This window comes from Nerophis lumbriciformis, linkage group LG02 (genome assembly GCF_033978685.3).
Source record: "Nerophis lumbriciformis linkage group LG02, RoL_Nlum_v2.1, whole genome shotgun sequence".
Classification (NCBI taxonomy): domain Eukaryota; kingdom Metazoa; phylum Chordata; class Actinopteri; order Syngnathiformes; family Syngnathidae; genus Nerophis; species Nerophis lumbriciformis.
The window spans coordinates 21290021-21315511 of record NC_084549.2 but is presented as its reverse complement, the minus strand read 5'-3'; the positions used below and the strand labels follow the sequence as shown (position 1 = coordinate 21315511).

The following is a 25491-nucleotide window of genomic DNA, read 5'->3' as shown; positions in this document are numbered from 1 at the left end:
TCATAGGAAGACGTGCTGGTAGGATTGAGGAGGTCTTCGAAGTATTCTCTCCACCGATCCACAACATCCGCAGTCGAGGTCAACAGAGCACCATCCCCACCATACACGGTGTTGACACTGCACTGCTTCCCCTTCCTGAGGCGGCGGATGGTGGTCCAGAATTGCTTCGAAGCCGTCCGGAAGTCTTTTTCCATGGCCTCACCGAACTCCTCCCATGTCCGAGTTTTTGCCTCCGCGACCGCTGAAGCCGCACACCGCTTGGCCTGTCGGTACCTGTCTGCTGCGTCAGGAGTCCCATGAGCCAAAAGAACCCGATAGGACTCCTTCTTCAGCTTGACGGCATCCCTCACCGCCGGTGTCCACCAACGGGTTCTAGGATTACCGCCACGACAGGCACCAACTACCCTGCGGCCACAGCTCCAATCGGCCGCCCCGACAACAGAGGTACGGAACATCGTCCACTCGGACTCAATGTCCAGCGCCTCCCTCGTGACATGTTCAAAGTTCTTCCGGAGGTGGGAATTGAAACTCTCTCTGACAGGAGACTCTGCTAGACGTTCCCAGCAAACCCTCACAATGCGTTTGGGCCTGCCAGGTCTGTCCGGCATCCTCCCCCACCATCGCAGCCAACTCACCACCAGGTGGTGATCGGTAGAAAGCTCCGCCCCTCTCTTCACCCGAGTGTCCAAAACATGAGGCCGCAAATCCGATGACACAACTACAAAGTCGATCATGGAACTGCGGCCTAGGGTGTCCTGGTGCCAAGTGCACATATGGACACCCTTATGTTTGAACATGGTGTTAGTTATTGACAATCCGTGACGAGCACAAAAGTCCAATAACAAAACACCACTCGGGTTCAGATCCGGGCGGCCATTCTTCCCAATCACGCCTCTCCATATATATATATATATATATATATTTTATTTTATTATATATATTTTTTATTATATATATATAAATAAGAGAAATACTTGAATTGAAGTAAATGAACACTGAAATTCAAGTATTTCTCTTATTTATATATATATAATAAAAAAAATATATATAATAAAATAAAATATATATATATATATATATATATATATATATATATTTTATTTTATTATATATATTTTTTATTATATATATATAAATAAGAGAAATACTTGAATTTCAGTGTTCATTTACTTACACTTATACACACACATAACACTCATCTACTCATTGTTGAGTTAAGGGTTGAATTGTCCATCCTTGTTCTATTCCCTGTCACTATTTTTCTAACCATGCTGAACACCCTCTCTGATGATGCATTCTGCTTCGTCTCCTTGTTGTGTGCGCAGTTGTGCACTGCACTCTCTAAAAGCTGTAGATGTTATTGTCATATATGCATCCACAGTAGATGGCAGTATTGTCCTGTTTAAGAGTGTCACAACATTGCTGTTTACGGCAGACGAACTGCTTTACGGTAGACGAAAACGTGACTGCTGTTGTTGTGTGTTGTTACGGCGCTGGGAGGACGTTAATGAAATTGCCTAACAATAAACCCACATAAGAAACCAAGAACTCGCCCTCGATCATTCTACAGTTATAACGTGATTGGGCAGGCACGCTGTTTATATTGTGGGAAAACGGACGTGAAAACAGGCTGTCGACACGTCACTCAGGTGCGCCTGAATTCCGGGAGATTTTTCGGGAGAAAATTTGTCCCGGGAGGTTTTTGGGAGAGGCGGTGAATTTCGGGAGTCTCCCGGAAAATCCGGGAGGGTTGGCAAGTATGCACTGTATAGAGTGTACATTTGTACAGAGTGTATAGGGTCACATTTGTGCAGGGTGTATAGGGTGTACATTTGTACAGAGTGTATAGGGTGTACATTTTGCACAGAGTGTATAGAGTGTACATTGTACAGAGAGTATAGAGTGAACACTGTTCTCTTCCACACCTTTCTTTGCACTTCTATATTTTTTATATTTTTATATATTTACACATTGTTTTCTTGCATGCACACATCGCACTGTATGGAATGACCTCAATCTCGCTACCCTGCGTAATGACAATAAAGCTGATTCTGATTGTGATCGCCAATGACACTATCACTGCATTACACCTCTAAATGAATGTCATTTATACTGTATATTGTCTATATTGCAAAACACTAATGCTAGTCAATTTGCAGCTTCATTGCCTGGTAACAAAAAACATGAGCAATTGACATTTATTTTCCATATTTTTACTGCATGCACCGTTCTAAACCCGTATCAATAATGCTACTAATTCCTGGCAGGCAATTAACAGTAATGTTTAAAATGCACTTTTGCCTGCTATGTCTTGTCATGCTCGTTCATCATGGAGGAGGAGTGGCACAGAAGACTGCATTATCTGAACATGATTTTCCTTCCGCGGTCCATTCAGATAATATGTCAACGTTAAGAGCCTCCCTGTCTCAGCTTATGAGGAGGAAGACCTCCAAGTCAGCTTATAACAGGCATTATCAGACTTCAGTATTAAGCTAAGCACAGCCTCTCTGTGACCAAAAAAAAAAAAAAAGATGGGGGATTTTCTGGATGCCCGTCTTATCCTGGAGGAATTGTTGCGAGCCGTCGTATCAGCCCTGAAAACAACAAGCTCAGCTTTTGCACCAGTCTCTCTTCATCAATTTCCATTCATCCTCGCAGCCATGCCATCACTTCATCACAAATGGCAGCAGCCTTACTAAGACATACTGTGCTCGTCTCTACGGCACACGCTCGTTTGTCCAGATTGTAACCTCAGCGGCCTGTCCGATTCCTCAAAGCGCGATGGCTCAGTCGTCGCTGTCAGGATAAAATCAAAGCGGTCAACACATCTGTGACCTCCTGACCTCTTCTTGCAGCGCGCCTCTATGGCCTTGCAAAAATATTATCTTTCCCCTCACAGCTCTCTTTCTGTCTTCACATTTTCATGTCACTTCTGTCTTTTTAGGGAGGAATGCGGGATTAGCGTGCATCCTTTTTTTTCGTCCTTGCTGTACATCCTGCTGCCTTGTATCAGAGCAGGAGTACTTTAGCACTGTAGCCTGCCCTGCTGGAAATGTAATACATCTGAAAAGTGACTCAAATATGAATCATCTTTAAAAGAGCGATGTTAGCCATGTAGAGGGGAAAGTGCACATATCTGAAAGTTTTACTTTGAAAACTGAGACGACTTTGAAAAATGTTATTTTTAGTCATTTAATTCAAATATTGAGTTTTGTTGCTGTTGTTGTTGTTCTGCTTCAACATTACCAGTGTTTTTCAACCTTTTTTGAGCCAAGGCACATTGTTTGCGTTGAAAAAATCCGGAGGCACACCACAAGCAGAAATCATTAAAAAACGAACCTCAGTTGACAGTAAAAAGTCGTTGTCGCAATTGTTGGATATGACTTTAAACCATACTTGCCAACCCTCCCGGATTTTCCGGGAAACTCCCGAAATTCAGTGCCTCCCCCGAAAACCTCCTGGGACAAATTTTCTCCCGAAAATCTCCAGAAAATAAGGCGGCCCTGAGTGACGTGTCGACAGCCTGTTTTCACGTCCGCTTTCCCACAATATAAACAGCGTGCCTGCCCAATCACGTTATAACTGTAGAATGATCGAGGGCGAGTTCTTGGTTTCTTATGTGGGTTTATTGTTAGGCAATTTCATTAACGTCCTCCCAGCGCGGTAACAACACACAACAACAGCAGTCACGTTTTCGTCTACCGTAAAGCAGTTCGTCTGTCGTAAACAGCAATGTTGTGACACTCTTAAACAGAACAATACTGCCATCTACTGTACATGCATATGTGACAATAACATCTAGGGCTTTTAGAGAGTGCAGTGCACAACTGCGCACACAACAAGGAGACGAAGCAGAATGCATCATCAGAGAGGGTGTTCAGCATGGTTAGAAAAATAGTGACAGAGAATAGAACAAGGATGGACAATTCAACCTTTAACTCAACAATGAGTAGATGAGTGTTATGTGTGTGTATATGTGTAAATAAATGAACACTGAAGTTCAAGTGTTTCTCTTATTTATTTATATATATATATATATATATATAATAAAATAAATATATATATATATATATATATATATATATATATATATATATATATATATATATATATATATATATATGAAATACTTGACTTGGTGAATTCTAGCTGTAAATATACTCCTCCCCTCTTAACCACGCCCCCAACCACGCCCCCCCACCCCCTCCCGAAATCGGAGGTCTCAAGGTTGTCAAGTATGCTTTAAACCATAACCAACCATGCATCAATATAGCTCTTGTCTCAAAGTAGGTGTACTGTCACGACCTGTCACATCACACCGTGACTTATTTTGAGTGTTTTACTGTTTTCCTGTGTGTAGTGTTTTAGTTCTTGTCTTGCGCTCCTATTTTGGTGGCTTTTCCTCTTTTTTTTGGTATTTTCCTGTAGCAGTTTCATGTCTTCCTTTGAGTTATATTTCCCGCATCTACTTTGTTTTAGCAATCGAGAATATTTCAGTTCTTTTTATCCCTTTGTGGGGACATTGTTGATTATCATGTCATGTTCGGATGTACATTGTGGACGCCGTCTTTGCTCCACAGTAAGTCTTTGCTGTCGTCCAGCATTCTGTTTTTGTTTACTTTGTAGCCAGTTCAGTTTTAGTTTCGTTCTGCATAGCCTTCCCTAAGCTTCAATGCCTTTTCTTAGGGGTACTCACCTTTTTTTTTTTTTTTTTATTAGATACCTTTTTACCTGCACGCTGGCTCCCGCTGTTTCCGACAGCTACAAAGCAATTAGCTACTGGCTGCCACCTACTGATATGGAAGAGTATTACGCGGTTACTCTGCCGCGCTCTAGACAGCACCGACACTCAAGAACAACACATAATTTACAGACTATAATTACTGGTTTGCAAAAAATATTTTTAACCCAAATAGGTGAATTTAGATAATCTCCCACGGCACACCGGACTGTATCTCATGGCACACTAGTGTGTTGTGGCACAGTGGTTGAAAAACACTGACCTTGAGTGCCTATAATTATATGTTGACAAACGAGCAATTAAAGTAATTATATTGTGCATGAAAACAAAAACATACATTTATTTGTATTTTTATGCTCAATATATTAACTTTAAATTCTCATATTTTAGTTACAATGTGTTGTATATATGAAAATATATTTAAGAATTGTGGAGAATAACATGTAGTGACACTGAAACAAGTATTGGCACTATTGAAATGTATATACATTGAATTTAAAAAAAAGTGATCATCTTCTTAAAATAATTGCCTACCTTAATTTTTGACAAAACATATATATTGTGTTGCCTAAATAAACTCTGTATGAAGCTACGTATGGACTATGTATGAGTTTTTTGTGTTTTCTAAAAACGTTTTAAAAAATGACTCAGGAAATTATTTTAAGTGGACTAGTGGGGATAAGTTGATTGGCAACACTAAATTGGCCCTAGTGTGTGGATGTGAGTGTGAATGTTGTCTGTCTATCTGTGTTGGCCCTGCGATGAGGTGGCGACTTGTCCAGGGTGTACCCCGCCTTCCGCCCGATTGTAGCTGAGATAGGCTCCAGCGCCCCCCGCGACCCCAAAGGGAATAAGCGGTAGAAAATGGATGGATGGATAGTGGTTAGAGTGTCCGCCCTGAGATCGGTAGGTTGTGAGTTCAAACCTCAGCCGAGTCATACCAAAGACTATAAACATTTGACCCATTACCTCCCTGCTTGGCACTCAGCATCAAGGGTTGGAATTGGGGGTTAAATCAGCAAAAATGATTCCCGGGCGTGGCCACCGCTGCTGCTCACTGCTCCCCTCACCTCCCAGGGGGTGAACAAGGGGATGGGTCAAATGCAGAGGACAAATGTCACCACACCTTTAGTGTGAGTGTGTGTGTGTGTGACAATCATTGGTACTTTAATTAAAAATGTATTAAATATGTAATTAATTGTATCTTTTTTTAGATTATGAAGTGTGTTTTTTTAATGGCAGCCTACAGGTTTGCCTTTAAGTTTATTTTTCAGTGTCATTGCTTTTCAATTCTAACTTTGTTTTATTAAATTGTATTTTTTTTACTCGAACAACTTCATGGCAGGATTTTGGTAGTATTTATATTTTTTAGCAGGAAAGAGGGCTTTGATAGGGGGAGTAAAGCAGATTGTCCAAGTTAAAAACAATGACAGCGAAAATATAATACAATTGTCTCTGAAAGTAGATGGACATGAAGAAACCTCTGAAGACTGACAATATAAAACATATCCAAATAAACAATTTTATTTATTTTTAGATTATATTATTCAACAGTAGGAACTTTTTCAGTGCCAGTGCTTGTTTGAATGCCAATAACTGCAAACATCTATTTTCAATGCCAAAATGATCAGAAAAACAATGATGAAACTATGGATGTCATGACAATTCTACATAATTGATAGCAGTTAGAGCCAGGGGCTTAGCTCCAAAATCCGGGCCCCCATACGCAAGACTCTTTAAGCTGCCCGCCCCCATTCCACCTTAAACCTAACGTTGCCACCCCATACACACACACACTTGACATATTTACATGCACTAATTATTGTATGAATTTGGTTGCAAACAGCTTTTTAAAATACTTCTAAAAACCTAAATGTTTAAATATGGTATTAACATTTGTGATGATCTGTTGCTTGGATCATGTTTTATTCTATTAGTTTTACGACCTCAGTTTTGTTTTCAGCAACCCTGGGTATGTGTTTTGGTTACCATGGGTGCTGATTAGTTTCACCGGCCTCTGATTAGTGTTCGGGACGCTCACCTGCTCCTGGGCACTAATCAGAGAGCTACATATTCCTGTTTTTCCCCACACTCTGTCTGGCTGTCTTATTTGCTTCCATGCAACACATTATGTTGATTACTTCTGGATTCCTGAGCTATGCTTAGCCATTTGTTTTCTTGTTAGCTATTCCATTAGATCCCCGTGCTATCGGCATGCTGTATTTTTGTATTTCGAACGATTTATGGACAATAAATAATTTTCTTACCTGCACACTGCATCCGGAGTTCCGTCTGCATCTTGGGAAAACGACCCACGCATAAACATGCGACCACATCGTAACAACATTTCTAGAACATATCTAGATAAACACCCTAAATAATATTTTTTTTAAAGAAAAAAAAAGTATTTATAAAAAAAAAGAAAAAAAGTTGTTTTTAAAAAAGTGCCAACAAATTCAATATAATTGTCAAGACTTGGACTATGGAGTGATTGTTTTCCCGAGATGCAAGTGAACTTGGATCGAACATGGCTTGAAGATGGGTACATGATTTATTTTAAACACCAACAAACTACAAAACAGAAGCAAACAAAAGGCGCGCACAATGGCGGAGGTAAAAAACTTGGCGAATGAAAACAAAACTTGCACAAAGGCAGAAACTGTGAACACGAAATAAAAACACTTACTGTGGCATGGGACTGTGAACATGGCTTGATACGAGAGGATAGCAGGGTTAGAAAGGATATGACACCAGGACGAACAACAGAAAATGAAAAGCTTAAATAACACAGACATGATTAACGTGACTCAAAACAGGTGCGTGACATGACAGGTGAAAACTAATGGGTCGCTATGGAAACAAAAACAATGGAGCGTAAACAGAAACTAAAGAGTCCAATAACTAAACTAAACAAAACATGACTAAAACAAAACATGATTACACAGACATGACAATAATGTGGCAACAGTGTGAGTTTAAATAATACTATAGCCTGTCATTAGTCACTTAAATATGATTATACAAATGTAAGTGTAAACTAGATATTACCTGATGCATTGTAGGATTGTCATCAGTGGGTAATATGAATCATAAAAATACATCATTATTACGATTATTTTTTTTATTTCAGTTGTTTTCTTTTACAAAGAAGTGTAAACATATTCAAGTGGCCATAATATGATTTTAAATAATTGCATAATAATTATACAACTAATAATTATACAATAAATGGGTAATATGTATCATGATTATAATATTATTAGTGCATCTTCTGGGAGTTAAGTCTCCCCCTTTCTCAAAAAACTAGTGACTCTGATCGAGGGTCTTTGAATGCACCACAGTTTTGTGTAACGAAATGCAAACATACATTTCTCCGAGGCTGTCACAGTTACATTTATTAAATGTTTACCTTTCTGCTATTACCTCATCCTTGTTCCAAAACACTGGTGCTGTGTGTGAATGCTTAGGAGGCAACTTTGGTTGGATTTTTCTACATTAAAATGTTACAATAACAAGCAAGTTGGATCATAAGCAGAAGTATTAAGAGATTGAGCAATTTAAGACCTATCCCACTGTTTCTAATAATTGTTCATGACAATGTACTGGAGTGAAAAATAAGATTTTCCAACACTTTTTTCACTCAGCTCGGGAGCAGAACTTGGATGGTGCTTTCCTTCACGTGTTCCTTCAAGACGGACGTCTCGTTGCTGAGCTTAAATGCAACCCTGAACGTGTCCTGCATGTGACGGCCGCCCAGACCATCAACAATAACCAATGGACACCAATTATGATCCGGTAGGAATTATTTCTAATGTTTATTATTATTTATTTATTTTTTATTTTTTTAAACGCTCATGGTTGGCCTTTTATTCTAGTCAAGTCATTTATAAAAGGTAAACATGGTAGGCTATAGGCTACTAGGAGCTAGCAGCTACACAACAGCCAAGCACACAACAGCACACAAGCCAGACATACACAACAAGTGTCCTTAAGTGAACAATATTCCAGTCCAAAAAAGCACATTTGTCAATACAAACAAGCATCAAATGATTATAGTTACATATCACTTACACGTACAAAGATAGCATCCAGTAACAAACGTGTCTGCATCATTCAACTTATCATGTGATTACTAGGAAACCCATGCAACGTCTCTTCCGCATTTCTGCACTGCTAGTCTAGCACTTGCAATTCACACAGACAATGCACACTTGTTGCGCAAACATGATTTGCTGAAAAAATATCACTTTTAAAATGAAATGTTATTTTGTTACTACAGTATACCACCAACAATCGGTGTGCAATACTTTGTTTTATTATTATTGGTTTTTTTTTAATCCAACAAAATAATACACAATAATACAATTCCAATTCCAAAACCAAACCTGTCCCAGCAACTTTCAGAATAGCAATCAACAGAGCAATTGAGAGGACACACAAACGTGACACAAAACAATCCAAAAGTCGTCAAACAAAAATGAATAATAACAACAGTATCAATATTAATACGAATTCCAACAAAGCAGTGATTAGAAATCCCCCATTGACATTATCATCACAGCCATTTGTAAAAAATAAAAACATTTCTAATTTTTCAATACCATAATTTCATGTTTGTCCTTCCATCACTTTGGAAAGTACTTAGTTTCTATTTGATGTCTGTGTTAGGTGATATACAGTATACTGCTCGGTTAAAGTAGAATATTTTAAAGCCACCAGCGGCAAATGAGCTAAACGCTGCAGTGATTAACATTTTAAAGTCCCCCTGTCTCAACCTTGGTTAACTCAAAGGGTTTGATCTCTGCACCAATAACACGTCACGAGCATGAAACAAACGCAGTACAGAAAAAACTTGTTTTTTGGAATACAGAATGGAAACAAACAAATGATGGTGTTGTAACGATACCAATATTTTGGTACCATTACTAATATTATTTCGGTACTTTTCGGTATCGTTTTTTTTATTATCGGTATCGTTTTTTTTTGTTTTTTTTTATTAAATCAACATAAAAAACACAAGATACACTTACAATTAGTGCACCAACCCAAAAAACCTCCCTCCCCCATTTACACCCATTCGCACTCATTCACACAAAAGGGTTGTTTCTTTCTGTTATTAATATTCTGGTTCCTACATTATATATCAATATATATCAATACAGTCTGCAAGGGATACAGTCCGTAAGCCATACTTGCCAACCCTCCCGGATTTTCCGGGAGACTCCCGAAATTCAGCGCCTCTCCCGAAAACCTCTCGGGACAAATTATCTCCCGAAAATCTCGCGAAATTCAGGCGGACTCAGGTCTGCATGGACTTTCCCACAATATAAACGGTGTGCCTGCCCAATTACGTTATAACTGTAGAATGATCGAGGGCGAGTTCTTGGTTCCTTATGTGGGTTTATTGTTAGGCAGTTTCATTAACGTCCTCCCAGCGCGGCAACAACACACAACAACAGCAGTCACGTTTTGGTCTACCGTAAAGCAGTTTGTCTGCCGTAAACAGCAATGTTGTGACACTCTTAAACAGGACAATACTGCCATCTACTGCATTTGATGAAAGCACTTTTGTGCGTGCCACACAGCAATGCATCATCAGAGAGGGTGTTCAGCATGGTTCGAAAAATAGTGACAGAGAATAGAACAAGGATGGACAATTCAACCCTTAACTCAACAAGTATATGTGTAAATAAATGAACACTGAAATTCAAGTATTTCTTATATATATATATATATATATATATATACAATAAAAGAAATATATATTTATAGCTAGAATTCACTGAAAGTCAAGTATTTCTTATATATATATATATATATATATATGTATATATATATATATATATATATATATATATATATATATAAATGAAATACTTGACTTGGTGAATTCTAGCTGTAAATATACCCCTCCCCTCCTAGCCACGCCCCCAACCACGCCCCTCCACCACGCCCCCCCAACCCCCTCCCTACCTCCCGAAATCGGAGGTCTCAAGGTTGGCAAGTATGCCGTAAGCACACATGATTGTGCGTGCTGCTGGTTCACTAATAGTACTAACCTTTAACAGTTAATTTTACTCATTTCCATTAATTACTAGTTTTTATGTAACTGTTTTTATATTGTTTTACTTTATTTTTTATTCAAGAAAATGTTTTTAATTTATTTATCTTATTTTATTATTATTTTTAAAAAGTACCTTATCTTCACCATACCTGGTTGTCCAAATTAGGCATAATAATGTGTTAATTCCACGACTGCATATATCGGTTGATATTGGTATCGGTTGATATCGGTATCGGTAATTAAAGAGTTGGACAATATCGGAATATCGGATATCGGCAAAAAGCCATTATCGGACAACCCTAACCAAAACACTTAAAACAAGTAAAACACTCTAACATAAAATCTGCTTAGTGAGAAGAATTGTCTTATCAGACAGAAAATAAGCAAATATCACCCTTATTTGGAATAGTTTATGTCCCTTACACAGGGAACCTGAATGAGGAAAAATATATTTAAAGAGAAAAAATAAATGCCAAAACAATGCTGAAAATACATTTTAACTTAAAAGAAAAACAGTTTGACAAGTTCTACTGTGTTTATTTTTCCTTAGCTTGTTTTAGAAAGCAGATGTTGCAGTGTGACTTCTGCCAACTTGGCATGCTCGTCAACATCTACCAGGGTAAAAATGTATAAGTTCCTAAAAGCGCTACAGAGCAAATATATCCATCAGTTTACACGGGATATTCGTTTCTTACATCGTGACAGATTTGTTTCACCCAAATGTTGAAGCCTATCTGCATGCATTTGCACACCTAATCCAGATAGAAGCGATCACAATGTTTCAGTCTGAGGCTGTGGGGAGAGGAGACGAGGGAGAGGGTTTGCCGCTGAGATCTTGCCTGCGTTTTATCCTTGATCGTGGAACACTTTCATTCATATGCAAAAGAGTACATGACATCATGCGGCGATGTCTGAGCTGCGACGACCTGCTTTCCTTGGATGACAGTTAGCCCCACAGAATTAATCTGTTTTTTATACAGTTCGGTTCATACTGCTTTCACTGTGAATAATGAAATGACTCATTACAAAAGCTCATTTCAGCAACCGTGTTTATTCCAGTATAAAGGAACAATGCCTTATATATGTGCACAGTAGGGTTGTACGGTATGTACCGGTATTAGTATAGTACCGCGATACTAATGAATCATAATCGGTGCCATACCGCCTCTGAAAAGTACCGGTCCGCCAGATGTAGCAAACAGAATAATAGGATGATGCAGGGGCCACTTTGTGCATTAAAGATGGGTAAAGATAGGTCATTATACTGTCCATCCATCCAGCCATTTTCTACCGCTTGTCCCTCTCGGGATCGCGGGGGTGCTGGAGCCTATCCCAGCTGCATTCGGGCAGAAAGCGGGGTAAACCCCGGACAAGTCGCCACCTGATCGCAGGGCCAACACAGATACACAACATTCACACTCACATTCACACACGAGGGCCAATTTAGTGTTATAAGCTATATACAGTAATAAAGTTGTCCGATAAATGAGTTAAAATGTAATATCGGAAATTATCGGTATCGATTTTTTTATTATCGGTATGTTTTTTTGTTTTTTTTTATGTTTTGTTTTTTTTAAATTAAATCAACATAAAAAACACAAGATACACTTACAATTAGTGCACCAACCCAAAAAACCTCCCTCCCCCATTCACACTCATTCACACAAAAGGGTTGTTTCTTTCTGTTATTAATATTCTGGTTCCTACATTATATATCAATATATATCAATACAGTCTGCAAGGGATACAGTCCGTAAGCACACATGATTGTGCGTGCTGCTGGTCCACTAATAGTACTAACCTTTAACAGTGAATTTTACTAATTTTCATTAATCACTAGTTTCTATGTAACTGTTTTATATTGTTTTACTTTCTTTTTTATTCAAGAAAATGTTTTTAATTTATTTATCTTATTTTATGATTTTTTTTTAAAAGTATCTTATTTTCACCATACCTGGTTGTCCAAATTAGGCATAATAATGTGTTAATTCCACGACTGCATATATCGGTTGATATCGGTATCGGTTGATATCGGTATCGGTAATTAAAGAGTTGGACAATATCGGAATATCGGATATTGTCATGACTTGATCCTGGGTGTTTGCTTTTCCTGAAGGCAACGGAAAGTTGGCTCGGGCGAGACGGGAATGTGAGTACATATTTTTATTTTTTACACTAACAAAGGACAAAAAAAAGAGTGCAAACGAAAAGCGCGCACAGTGGCGGAGAACAAACTATGAAACCAAAAGACTATAGCATTAATAAATAAAAACTTACTTGGCTTGGACTAAAGTAGCAGCATGAAAGATGGACATGAAAACAAGTGTCAGGAATGTGAAGAGCATAAATGTGGGATGTCGCCAGAAAGCCAAAATGAAAACAATGAACTTAAATACTACAGACATGATTAACGAAAACAGGTGCGTGACTCAAAACGTGAAACGGGTGCGTGACGTGACAGGTGAAAACTAATGGGTTGCTATGGTGACAAACAAGAGTGCACAATGAGTCCAAACGTGGAACAGGTGAAACTAATGGGTAACCATGGAAACAAGACAAGGGAGTGAAAAGCCAGAAACTAAAGAGTCCAATAACTAAACAAAACAAAACATGACTAAAACAAAACATGACTACACAGACAGGACAGGATATAGGCAAAAAGCCATTATCGGACATCCCTATACAGTAAGCTTTGCCTCATAGGTGAAAAAGCTCATTAGTGTAATGTATAATATTCTATCTCATTAAAGACATTTTTTTTGGGGGGGGGGATTATGCTGAGAGCCTATGAAAATATTTGGTTATGCAAACCAATTGTTGCAGCAGCTGTCCGGGTGGCTGGTCTCAAACGATCATGGAGGTGAACCTGCTAGGTGTGGACACCCTGGGCTGGTGTAGTTACATGTGGTGTGCGGTTATGAGGTCGGTTGGATGTACTGCCAAATTTTCTGAAACGCCGCTTATGATGGAGAAATGAACATTCAATTCACGGGCAGCAGCTCTGGCGGACATTCCTGCAGTCAGCATTCCAACTGCACGCTGCCTCAAAACTTGCGACATCTGGGGCGTTGTGCCGTGTGATAAAACTGCACACTTCAGAGTGGCCTTTTATTGTGGGCAGCCTAAGTCACACCTGTGCAATAATCATGTTGTTTAATTAGCATCTTGATATGCCACACCTGTGAGGTGGGATTGATTATCTTGGCAAAGAATAAATGCTCACTAACACAGATTTGTGAACAATATTTGTGAACAATATTTGTGTATATAGTAAAAGTTTTAGATCTTTGAGATTAACTTGTGAAAAATGGGAGCAAAGACAAAAGTGTTGTGTTTATATTTTTGTTCAGTGTACTATGAGAATATGTTTTATTTGGACGGAAAAAAGTGCCTGTTGGGACATGACCCAACCTAAAGTACGCCTCTGCTTCAATGTGTACTGTTTGGGAAATCTGTATCGAACCGGAGGTATACTGTGATATTGACATTGACTCCTCTAAATTGTATATGTTTAATTTCCAAAGTATTGATCCATGAGAAGATATTCTTATGGGGGTGTTCACACTTGCATCACCAGCTGTCCCCTGCTCTGTTTGTTTCGCTTCTTATTATTGTGGGTCACAACTAGTCGTATATGTCGTTTTGAGAATGACTGGCAAACAACTCATTTAGTCATTTAAATGAGGGTGTGATGCATCAACATCCCATTGAGCACAGCAAAGAAAATGACTCTTCACTTTCTTTGCTGTTTATCCATGCTGGGATGTTATGTGCTGCAGTTTTTATAATGACATAATTGCTCCCACAAGTAGTTGGAGGGATGAGTGCAAATCAACACATTAAATAACATTGGAGGGTCTATTTAAATGACATTAAAAGCCCTCTGGTGGGGGATCGACACAGCTGCTGCACCTGCTCTGACGTTTACAATGTTCCATCTACTGTATCAACACACTTTAGGTGGAAATAAAGTATTTTTAAAGTTCCCGTGTTAGTTCTTTTTGTTTGTTTTTTACACTAAACCTCTTCAGCAATTCTGTTTCTTCTGTCAAGGATTTAGCAGCATGTTATGGCAGTTGATTTTTTTTTCCAATAAATCATGTTGTTTAGATATGCAGAGGAAGCTCGCATCAAATATATTTAGATTTAAAATAACATCACTGCTGGTGTTTATTTCTGTACACTAACAATAGAAAATTCTCAATGAAATTGTGACAACCGTACATTTTGTATGTCAACAGACACTGATTTAAAAAGTGCACACTTACCATAAATAGCAAACGTGTTTTTTTCTACCGTTTCTTGAAAATGTGTCATTTTATTTGTCAACACGAGAGCTGCAAGCCAAACAGCCACCAATGCCATACTTGCCAACCCTGAGACTCCCGAAATTCAGCGCCTCTCCCGAAAACCTCCCGGGACAAATTTTCTCCCGAAAATCTCCCGAAATTCAGGCGGACCTGAGTGACGTGTCGACAGCCTGTTTTCACGTCCGCTTTCCCACAATACAAACAGTGTGCCTGCCCAATCACGTTATAACTGTAGAATGATCGAGGGCGAGTTCTTGGTTTCTTATGTGGGTTTATTGTTAGGCAGTTTCATTAACGTCCTCGCAGCGCGGCAACAACACACAACTACAGCAGTCACGTTTTTGTCTACCGTAAAGCCGTTCGTCTGCCGTAAACAGCAATGTTGTGACACTCTTAAACAGGACAATACTGCCATCTACTGTACATGCATATGTGACAATAACATCTAGGGCTTTTAGAGAGTGCAGTGCACAACTGCGCACACAACAAGGAGACGAAGCAGAATGCATCATCAGAGAGGGTGTTCAGCATGGTTAGAAAAATAGTGACAGAGAATAGAACAAAGATGGACAATTCAACCCTTAACTCAACAATGAGTAGATGAGTGTTATGTGTGTGTATATGTGTAAATAAATGAACACTGAAATTCCAGTATTTCTCTTATTTATATATATATATATATATATATATATATATATATATATATATATATATATATATATATATATATATATATATATATATATATATATATATATATATAGCTAGAATTCACTGAAAGTCAAGTATTTCTTATATGTATATATATGAAATACTTGACTTGGTGAATTCTAGCTGTAAATATACTCCTCCCCTCTTAACCACGCCCCCAACCACGCCCCCGCCCCACCCCAGACACCCCCACCTCCCGAAATCGGAGGTCTCAAGGTTGGCAAGTATGACCAATGCACTGCTATATTATTGCACAACATGGAGTCGTGTAATTTTTCCTTGACCGATGTTTGTTTTTCATTTTTCATGTAGAGTTTCAGGTTTCGGTGTAATTTTTTTTTTTCAAGTGGTGGACTTCTGCATCTGAAAACTGTGTTCAACAATCGCTGTGGATAGATTTATATGCGCGCCCAGTCCAAGATCAGCATGCACGACACAAGGCAATCTGTACAATAACATTTCCCTCCATGTCACAGCTTCTTGGCAGGTGTCATTATTCAAATATGTGCCACTTTTTTTTGTCTCCGTTCAGAGAAATGACAGTTGTCTGGCTCTCAGTTATATGTCCGTCTCATTTCTTTCTGTGATAATATCCACAATGTTTTGCTTAATTTGGTGGTATTGGAGTGTTTGTATTAGAATAGACTAAATATTTACTGTTTGTAGCAAACTATCCAACAAATGTTGAATGCACCTCTCACAGTACTTTTTACGGTATATCGTTCAAGGGACATACATTAAATATGGAGTATAACAAAAACTTAAGAGTAGTCAATGTACAACTTGGAAAGGAGTATGACTCAACACTAGGGATGATACTCGAAACCGGTGTTGTTCGATAAGAAAAGAACCGAGTCCTCGGACTCGAATCCCTTTTTGAGAACCGGTACCCGTTATCGAGACCACTATAGTAAAGAAAAAGAGTTGGTTCTTTATTCGAATCCCTGGGAACGAATCCCGTCCCGACCAGAAATGCCCTTTGAGACAACAACAAGAAATGACGTCACGTAGCTCAGTCATTAGGCGCAGATAGGGAAAGCAGGAAAAAAATGAACCGGAAAAAGCGCTCCGAGGTGTAATAAAGTTCAAAACCATACTTGCCAAACCTCCCGGGACAAATATTCTCCCGAAAATCTCCCGATTTTCAGCCGGAGCTAGAAGCCACGCCCCCTCCAGCTCCATGCGGACCTGAGTGAGGACAGCCTTTTTTCATGAAGGGAGGACAATAGGCATCCAGACTAGAGATAAATTGTGTTATTATGTTTATCTTACCTAAAAATAAATATATTCATTAATTTAAAAAAAAATTTAAAAAATACATGATTACTATATTTTGCTAAAAACATCAAAATTAATTGTATTTTTATTTGTATTTTTTCCTGACTCCTTATTACATCCAGCCATAGAATTATACATTAAAATAAACATATTTGAAATAATTGATTTTAAATTATCATAATAATTCATTTAAAATGACCATATTTAATTAATAAAACAATTGCTTGTTTATCAACAACTTTAGCATTTTATTCATTACATTTTGAAACTCTCAGAAGCCAAGTTATGTTATATTCCTTATATGTGGGCTTTGTACCGAGGATGTCGTTGTGGCTTGTGCAGCCCTTTGAGACACTTGTGATTTAGGGCTATATAAATAAAGATTGATTGATTGATTGATTTATTTATGCAAGTTTGAAGTATCAATTATCTAAACACAGTTTTGTTTGCATATTTTCAGGATGTAGATATCTATCTATCTATATATATATATATGTATGAAATACTTGACTTGGTGAATTCTAGCTGTCAATATACTCCTCCCCTCTTAACCACGCCCCCAACCACGCCCCGCCCCACCCCGACCACGCCCCCACCCCCACCTCCCGAAATCGGAGGTCTCAAGGTTGGCAAGTATGTTCAAAACAGAAGGTATAATCCAATGAATAACTTTACTGAGAGATTTGAGCAGGGTACAAACACATGACGAACACTTTTATGACCAACCGGAAACATAGCAACCAGGCTAGCAACGCACCTCCTTTACGGCAGCTGTCGCAACGTTCTTAAAGCAACCGCAGCACATACATATATATACACAACATATTTCCCTTTTTTAACTTTTGTTTTTCTTTTCTTGTAAACAAAACAAAATCACACTGTATATGTGTTGTCTGTCTAATTATAAATAATGCAGACGAGGCGTGTTGGCTGAGTTCTTGACGTTTACTTTCACAGCGTGCTCATAACCTCATTATTAGCTGCCGGCGTGGCGACATGCAACAACACTTTTCGGGGCTCCCGCGCATGCTCGTCACGCCCGTTGCATGCTGGGTAGTGTAGTTGTTATATTCCCTAGCCTAGCTCATAACATCACATCTTTCCCCCTATGAAGAAATAATGTTAACTCAATAAAGTGTATTTGTTTTTTTTAGCTTTAACTTTTCATTTTTTAGCATTGTAACCACATTTGCAAACAACTTTTCTCTTCATAGAATTTTCTTTCAACAAAGAAATAAAGTGCAAAAATGTCAAAGCATCATAACAAACAGTTATGTCAAATAGCAGCAGAAGTGCACTTTTTGGAGAGCTGTATTATTTTAAGTTAAGTGTTGTTTAACACTATATTATTATTTATACACCTATAGTGATCACAGAGACAGGTTGTTTTTGTGTTGCTGTGTATATTTGTTTTTCTGAAAAATCCCACTTACTCATCCCTAATGTCCATTAAAGATTTGATTAATTTATGATGGCTCAGGTGTGATTCACTACAATAGGGCCCTATAGTACACAGGATTCCAGTTAATTGAAATACCACAACACTGGATATTGTTCAGATAAGTTACGTTTAAGAACTTGCACACAAAGCAACACTGGAGGTGACTATGACGTGTGCATTTTACGCGCATGCGTACTAGGTCGCGTTGCGCCGGCGGACGGAAGGGGTGAGGGGGGCTTAAACGACGGCATTGTGTGTGTGTGAATAAGGATAAGGTTAGGTGGGAATTACCCTGGATAACCTTATCCGGCTTAGTGTAGAAGGGGCCTTCGACTCAGTCTGTCTCCGCCTTCGAGGGATTTTTTCTAATTTCTTCAAATTCTGCTCGAAAATAACATGATTCGGGATGAAGATGCTACCAAAACCCATTCTACACCGCGCAATATAAAATGACCTACAGTCTTTTGTGGGTAATGTTAGCAGGCGGATGCAGGCCCACCCACATTTTGCAGCTAAACGTGGGTGTTCCAAACTGTGCTGAAACTTGTTTGAAGCTTAAAATCACTATTTTGTCTATTGTTTTTGAATCCACAACTATGAAATAAATGTCAATGTTTTCAGCAGTTGAGGGACCCTTCAATGAATGCCGTGTGTTTGGTGTTGATCTGTGTTGTCAGGCAATTCGCTTATAAAATAAATAATAAATAAATAATATATCAGATTAGTTTTTGCAGTTACTCCCCCGTTGCTCGTCACATATTTTGCTGTCATCTATAATTCAGCGCCTGAAGTTGCTTTAATGTTGTGAAGTAAATGTTTTGCTTAAATGTTTAGTTTCATTTTTAGGTTTCTTTCCTTTTGTCCAGCAAGATTCAGTATCAACAATATTTAGCATTACTGAGATTAGGGTTGTACGTTATACCAGTACTAATGTATAAAAAAAAAAAAGTACTATACTGCTTCTGAAAAATACCGGTTCCCTTTTCTTTCTTTTTTACGGGCATGACGGAGCGCCGTCGTCACGTTGTGACATTGCTGGTTGTACGAGCAGAGGAGCATGTTCGGCAACGCACACGCACAAAGTACTTACAATTAGATACAGTGTGTAAACCGCAAGGGAGAATAGACGCATTTTGACTTAAAAACTAAAGATAAAAGTGAAGCTATAACGCTGAAACGCAGCTCAGGAAGAGATGCTTTAAAACATGGCTAGCTAGTGACGAAGATAGATATCTACATATATCCATATTTAAGAGTTATTTCTTTCTATAGTCATGTTTGAAATAACTAGTGTTTTCTCTTTGTGCTCTTTCTATTGTTTCTCCATCTCATGACCGATGGTACACTTTGAATTACCTTGGGCTTGGAATGTGGGAAGTGGAAGCACTCCTTTTTCTTAACTTATCCTGGCTCTTCTCAGAGTAGAACAATTGACTTGTGTATTACTTCTGGAGGGTGGGGGCGAGGGACATATTAAAGAACACAGCACTTCCGTAAGGTTTTCAGATCAACTTGGCTACGCAATTAAATGTGTTGTTCTAGGTTGGTCTCTTCGAAGCTTTGAAAATAAATTACAAAATACCTATTCTGTTCTGAAGAACTGTTTTTAGCTTTTAACTTTTTGAACTGTTTTTAACTTTTAAACTGTTTTTATCTAACAAACTGTTCTTAGGGTAATTTATATTTGCTTTTTAAATGTGTATTTTTATTTCTGTTTTAAATGTTATTTTTTAGTCTGTCCTTTGCCTCTATTTCTTTGTGGTGTACAGCCCTTTGTTTTTCAACTGTGCTTGTCTTTAAAGGGCTTTATAAATAAAGTTGGTATGGTATGGTATGGTATCATTTAAACTCAGCTTATGTGTCATAAAAAAATCTTGGGATTGACCAGTAACTTAAATTCCCTTGAAGGAACATCTGGTTCAAATGCAACACTAGCTAGCGGCTAACGTCCATCCGCAGTCGACATTGTTTTCGATACTTCTAAATCACTAATCCTGGCCTTCATGGCGACAAATAAAGTAAGTTTCTTACAAGTAGCATCCCTGCAGGACGAGGAATAGCTAAACATGCTTCAATACACACCACAGGAAAATAATTGTACCTTATGTCGTAGAATATTAGAGACATTGTTGAACACTTTGGGAGTTAAAAGAGTAGATAAAAGTGCAGTGGCTATAGAACAGAATAGAAAGTACTTTATTGATCCCTGGGGGAAATCCAGCACCACAGTTTGCTCGCAATAAACAATAAACACTTAGGTATTTTTTACATGTGAATAATATAAATACAGTCTATTATACAGCATTATTTTATACAGTTTATGTAGTCACTGCTAGTGTTAGCACTAACTAGCAGTGTTAGGCGATCCTTCTTTGGCCTGTGTCCTGGTAGTGCCTTCTCCAAAGGTCTGCCGTAGTGTCTTTTTCGGTCTCATCACAATTAAATATTTGCTGCGGGGAAAAAAGGCAAGCCGGTGGCTAACTTGCTAAAATACTATTTCAAAGCAGTTGTCTAGCAACCCGAAGCTACAGTATACAGCAAGACTGTGAGAGTTTGAGTGTTTCTGATCACACAACATGATCTTTAAGACAGGCTGATAACTCTGGCCGGCGCAAAGTACGACAATTGCCGGAAATAAACACGTCAGAAGTGGCCGCGCCCGTGTGTACGAGATGTAATCAGGATGTGACAAAAGGGGTGCCGCCTCTTAAAAATGGCCATTCCTATGTGTACAGAAAGTGATGTCATCAAAATGTCAGCCTCCGATGGCTTCAAGCAGAATGCAAAATTAATGAATGAAGGTTCGGACGTCGAGACATGGTTCGCACACAGAGGCATATTTGGTGCGATGTAAACACTCGTAAACCGAAAAGGACGCAAATAGAGGTGTTCGTAAATCGAGGCACTTGTGTTTTATTTTTAGACAACATCAATCAATCAATCAAAGTTTACTTACATAGCCCTTAATCACGAATGTCTCAAAGGGCTGCACAAGCCACAACAGCATCATCATGCTGTTATATACAAACCCCGTTTCCATATGAGTTGGGAAATTGTGTTAGATGTAAGTATAAATGGAATACATCCATCCATCCATTTTCTACCGCTTATTCCCTTCGGGGTCGCGGGGGCGCTGGAGCCTATCTCAGCTACAATCGGGCAGAAGGCGGTGTACACCCTGGACAAGTCGCCACCTCATCGCAGGGCCAACACAGATAGACAGACAACATTCACACTCACATTCACACACTAGGGCCAATTTAGTGTTGCCAATCAACTTATCCCCAGGTGCATGTCTTTGGAAGTGGGAGGAAGCCGGAGTACCCGGTGGGAACCCACGCAGTCACGGGGAGAACATGCAAACTCCACACAGAAAGATCCCGAGCCCGGGATGGAATACAATGATTTGCAAATCATTTTCAACCCATATTCAGTTGAATATGCTACAAAGACAACATATTTGATGTTCAAACTGATAAAAAAAACATTTTTTTGCAAATAATCATTAACTTTAGAATTTGATGCCAGCAACACGTGACAAAGAATTTGGGAAAGGTGGCAATAAATACTGATAAAGTTGAGGATTGCTCATCAAACACTTATTTGGAACATCCCACAGGTGAACAGGCAAATTGGGAACAGGTGGGTGCCATGATTGGGTATAAAAGTAGATTCCATGAAATGCTCAGTCATTCACAAACAAGGATGGGGCGAGGGTCACCACTTTGTCAACAAATGTGTGAGAAAATTGTTAAACAGTTTAAGAAAAACCTTTCTCAACCAGCTATTGCAAGGAATTTAGGGATTTCACCATCTACGGTCTGTAATATCATCAAAGGGCTCAGAGAATCTGGAGAAATCACTGCACGTAAGCAGCTAAGCCTGTGACCTTCGATCCCTCAGGCTGTACTGCATCAACAAGCGACATCAGTGTGTAAAGGATATCACCACATGGGCTCAGGAACACTTCAGAAACCCACTGTCAGTAACTACAGTTGGTCGCTACATCTGTAAGTGCAAGTTAAAACTCTCCTATGCAAGGCGAAAACCGTTTATCAACAACACCCAGAAACGCCGTCGGCTTTGCTGGGCCTGAGCTCATCTAATATGGACTGATACAAAGTGGAAAAGTGTTTTGTGGTCTGACGAGTCCACATTTCAAATTGTTTTTGGAAAATGTGGACGTGGTGTCCTCCGGACCAAAGAGGAAAAGAACCATCCGGATTGTTATAGGCGCAAAGTTGAAAAGCCAGCATCTGTGATGGTATTGGGGTGTATTAGTGCCCAAGACATGGGTAACTTACTTACACATCTGTGAAGGCGCCATTAATTCTGAAAGGTATATACAGGTTTTGGAGCAACATATGTTGCCATCCAAGCAACGTTACCATGAACGCCCATGCTTATTTCAGCAAGACAATGCCAAGCCATGTGTTACATCAACGTGGCTTCATAGTAAAAGAGTGTGGGTACTAGACTGGCCTGCCTGTAGTCCAGACCTGTCTCCCATTGAAAATGTGTGGCGCATTATGAAGCCTAAAATACCACAACTGTGACCCCCGGACTGTTGAACAACTTAAGCTGTACATCAAGCAAGAATGGGAAAGAATTCCACCTGAGAAGCTTAAAAAATGTGTCTCCTCAGTTTCCAAACGTTTACTGAGTGTTGTTAAAAGGAAAGGCCATGTAACACAGTGGTGAACATGCCCTTTCCCAACTACTTTGGCACGTGTTGCAGCCATGAAATTCTAAGTTAATTATTATTTGCAAAAAAAAAATTATGAGTTTGAACATCAAATATCTTGTCTTTGTAGTGCATTCAACTGAATATGGGTTGAAAAGGATTTGCAAATCATTGTATTCCGTTTATATTTACATCTAACACAATTTCCCAACTCATATGGAAACGGGGTTTGTATGTATGTTGTTATAGTGGTAATGTCATATGTTTATTGTGTCTCTCATTTTTGAAAATGTATAAAACTAAGCTGAGAAATGTAGGACCTTGATCAGAAAATGACTGGACCGGATGAGCACAGACAATCCCACTATAATCGCTGATTATAGGAAAGTCAGAAATGAAGTAATGACTACTGTAATTAGTGTCCCAGTGAATAATGGCCAGATCATTCCTTTTGCAATGTGGAGCTGTAATTAGGAGAAGACAATTGATTACCTTTTTAGTCTGCAACAATTGACAGAAGCCATCCTTGGGATTCTCCAAAGGGCTTTAATCATTGATGATTATTGGAGAAAGATGTGTATTTTAGGGAAGCAACATGCTCCATGATGTTTTCAATCAAATGTGCTCTCAAATAGTCACATGGTCTTGACACATGTTTCAAACTGTGCTTTCACTCTTTTGGAACGTATTTTTTTTAGTCGAGTTCAGAGGTAACGTCACGTTTAATGGACATCAGATAGGGGCTGCTTGCTCACAATCTCTGTTGCATTTCATCCCAAAGACTAGTTCATGTCCACCCGAGTGTGCCTTTATGCACTTTGCCGAATGCACTGGCGTCTGCTTCAGTTCTTTCTTGTCGATGTTTTACAACCAGCAATGTTGGGTGTTGATAACTGAACTGTAATGTTTTGCTATATTTTGGTGTAGCTTTGCCTCAGGATGCAGTCTTTGATGATGCAGTCTTTAATGTATGCAGAGCAATAAAAATGAATTGCTTTGGAGGCACATATTCAGAAAATGTTGGTCCAAAGCAGACTTGGCGTGGTTCTAAACAAGATTTAGTTTTTAGCCACTTTTTGGTCTTTAATAATGCTAAAGGGCCCCACCTAAACCTAATGTCACCTTACAACGTACACACACTCGGTATATTTGCATGCACTGAAAAATGAATTATTGGCTTAATTTGGTTGAAAGTTTTTACATGCAGTATGCATCTTTTAATGTCTCCAGTATTTTAATAGAAACAAGCTAAATAAGGTGTTTTTGTGATTATCTGATTCATGTAGGGTTGTGAGTGAATAATAATTATCATAATTATACATCATTGTTATAATTATAATCATTACTGTAGTACATCTACTGGGCGTTAAACCTCCATTGTCTTTAACAACTAATGACGCATTTGTTTCGAACTTTAATCAAGGTTCATTGAACGCATCACAGTTATGTGCTAACAGATACAAAAGTGAAACTTAAACGTAACTTTAATCCGAAGCTGCCACTAATAGATTTATTACCGTATTTTTCGGACTATAAGGCGCACTTAAAATCATTTCATTTTCTCAAAAATCGACAGTGCGCCTTATAACCCGGTGCGCCTAATGTAGGGAATAATTCTGGTTGTGCTTACCGACCTCGAAGCAATTATATTTCGTACATGGTGTAATGATAAGTGTGACCAGTAGATGGTAGTCACACATAAGACATACGTGCAGACTGCAATGGGACGCCAGTAAACAACACCAAAACTTTAAATGTTCCATTGAAAATACAGAACATTACACACGGCTCTCAAAAATCCGTCAAAATGTTTTAGTATGACTTTGAAGCCGCACCGCTTGATAGATCGCCGGCCCATTGCGGCTACCGTAGTCAGAGATACAAGTATTACTATGGTGTGTGTATAAGGACTGCAAAATGGTACCCATTAGCAGACATATTATCTGGCTATTTTGTTTCACAATATTATGCAAAACCAACTTTTCTTACCTTCTGGTACCTTCTGATGTGTATTTGGGATCTGCATAAGTCCTGAAAATTTGCGCAAAATTTGTAGTCCGTGCCATACTTGCCAACACTCCCGATTTTTCCGGGAGACTCACGAATTTCAGTGCCCCTCCCGAAAGTCTCCCAGCGCAACCATTCTCCCGAATTTCTCCCGATTTTCACCCGGACAACAATATTAAGGGCGTGCCGTGATGGCACTGCCTTTAGGGCAGTGGTTCTCAAACTTTTTTTGTCATCCCCCACTTTGGACAAGGG

At 38.9% G+C, this 25491-nt stretch overlaps 1 protein-coding gene across 1 annotated transcript in view; it reads left to right on the top strand.

Moving 5' to 3' along the window:
• Positions 1 to 25491, top strand: part of eys (eyes shut homolog) — a 683137-nt gene that overhangs the window by 535493 nt on the left and 122153 nt on the right. Inside the window, exon 40 of the mRNA XM_061958758.1 lies at positions 8386 to 8536. Coding sequence (XP_061814742.1) covers positions 8386 to 8536 — 151 coding nt within the window. The remainder of the gene's footprint in view (positions 1 to 8385; positions 8537 to 25491) is intronic.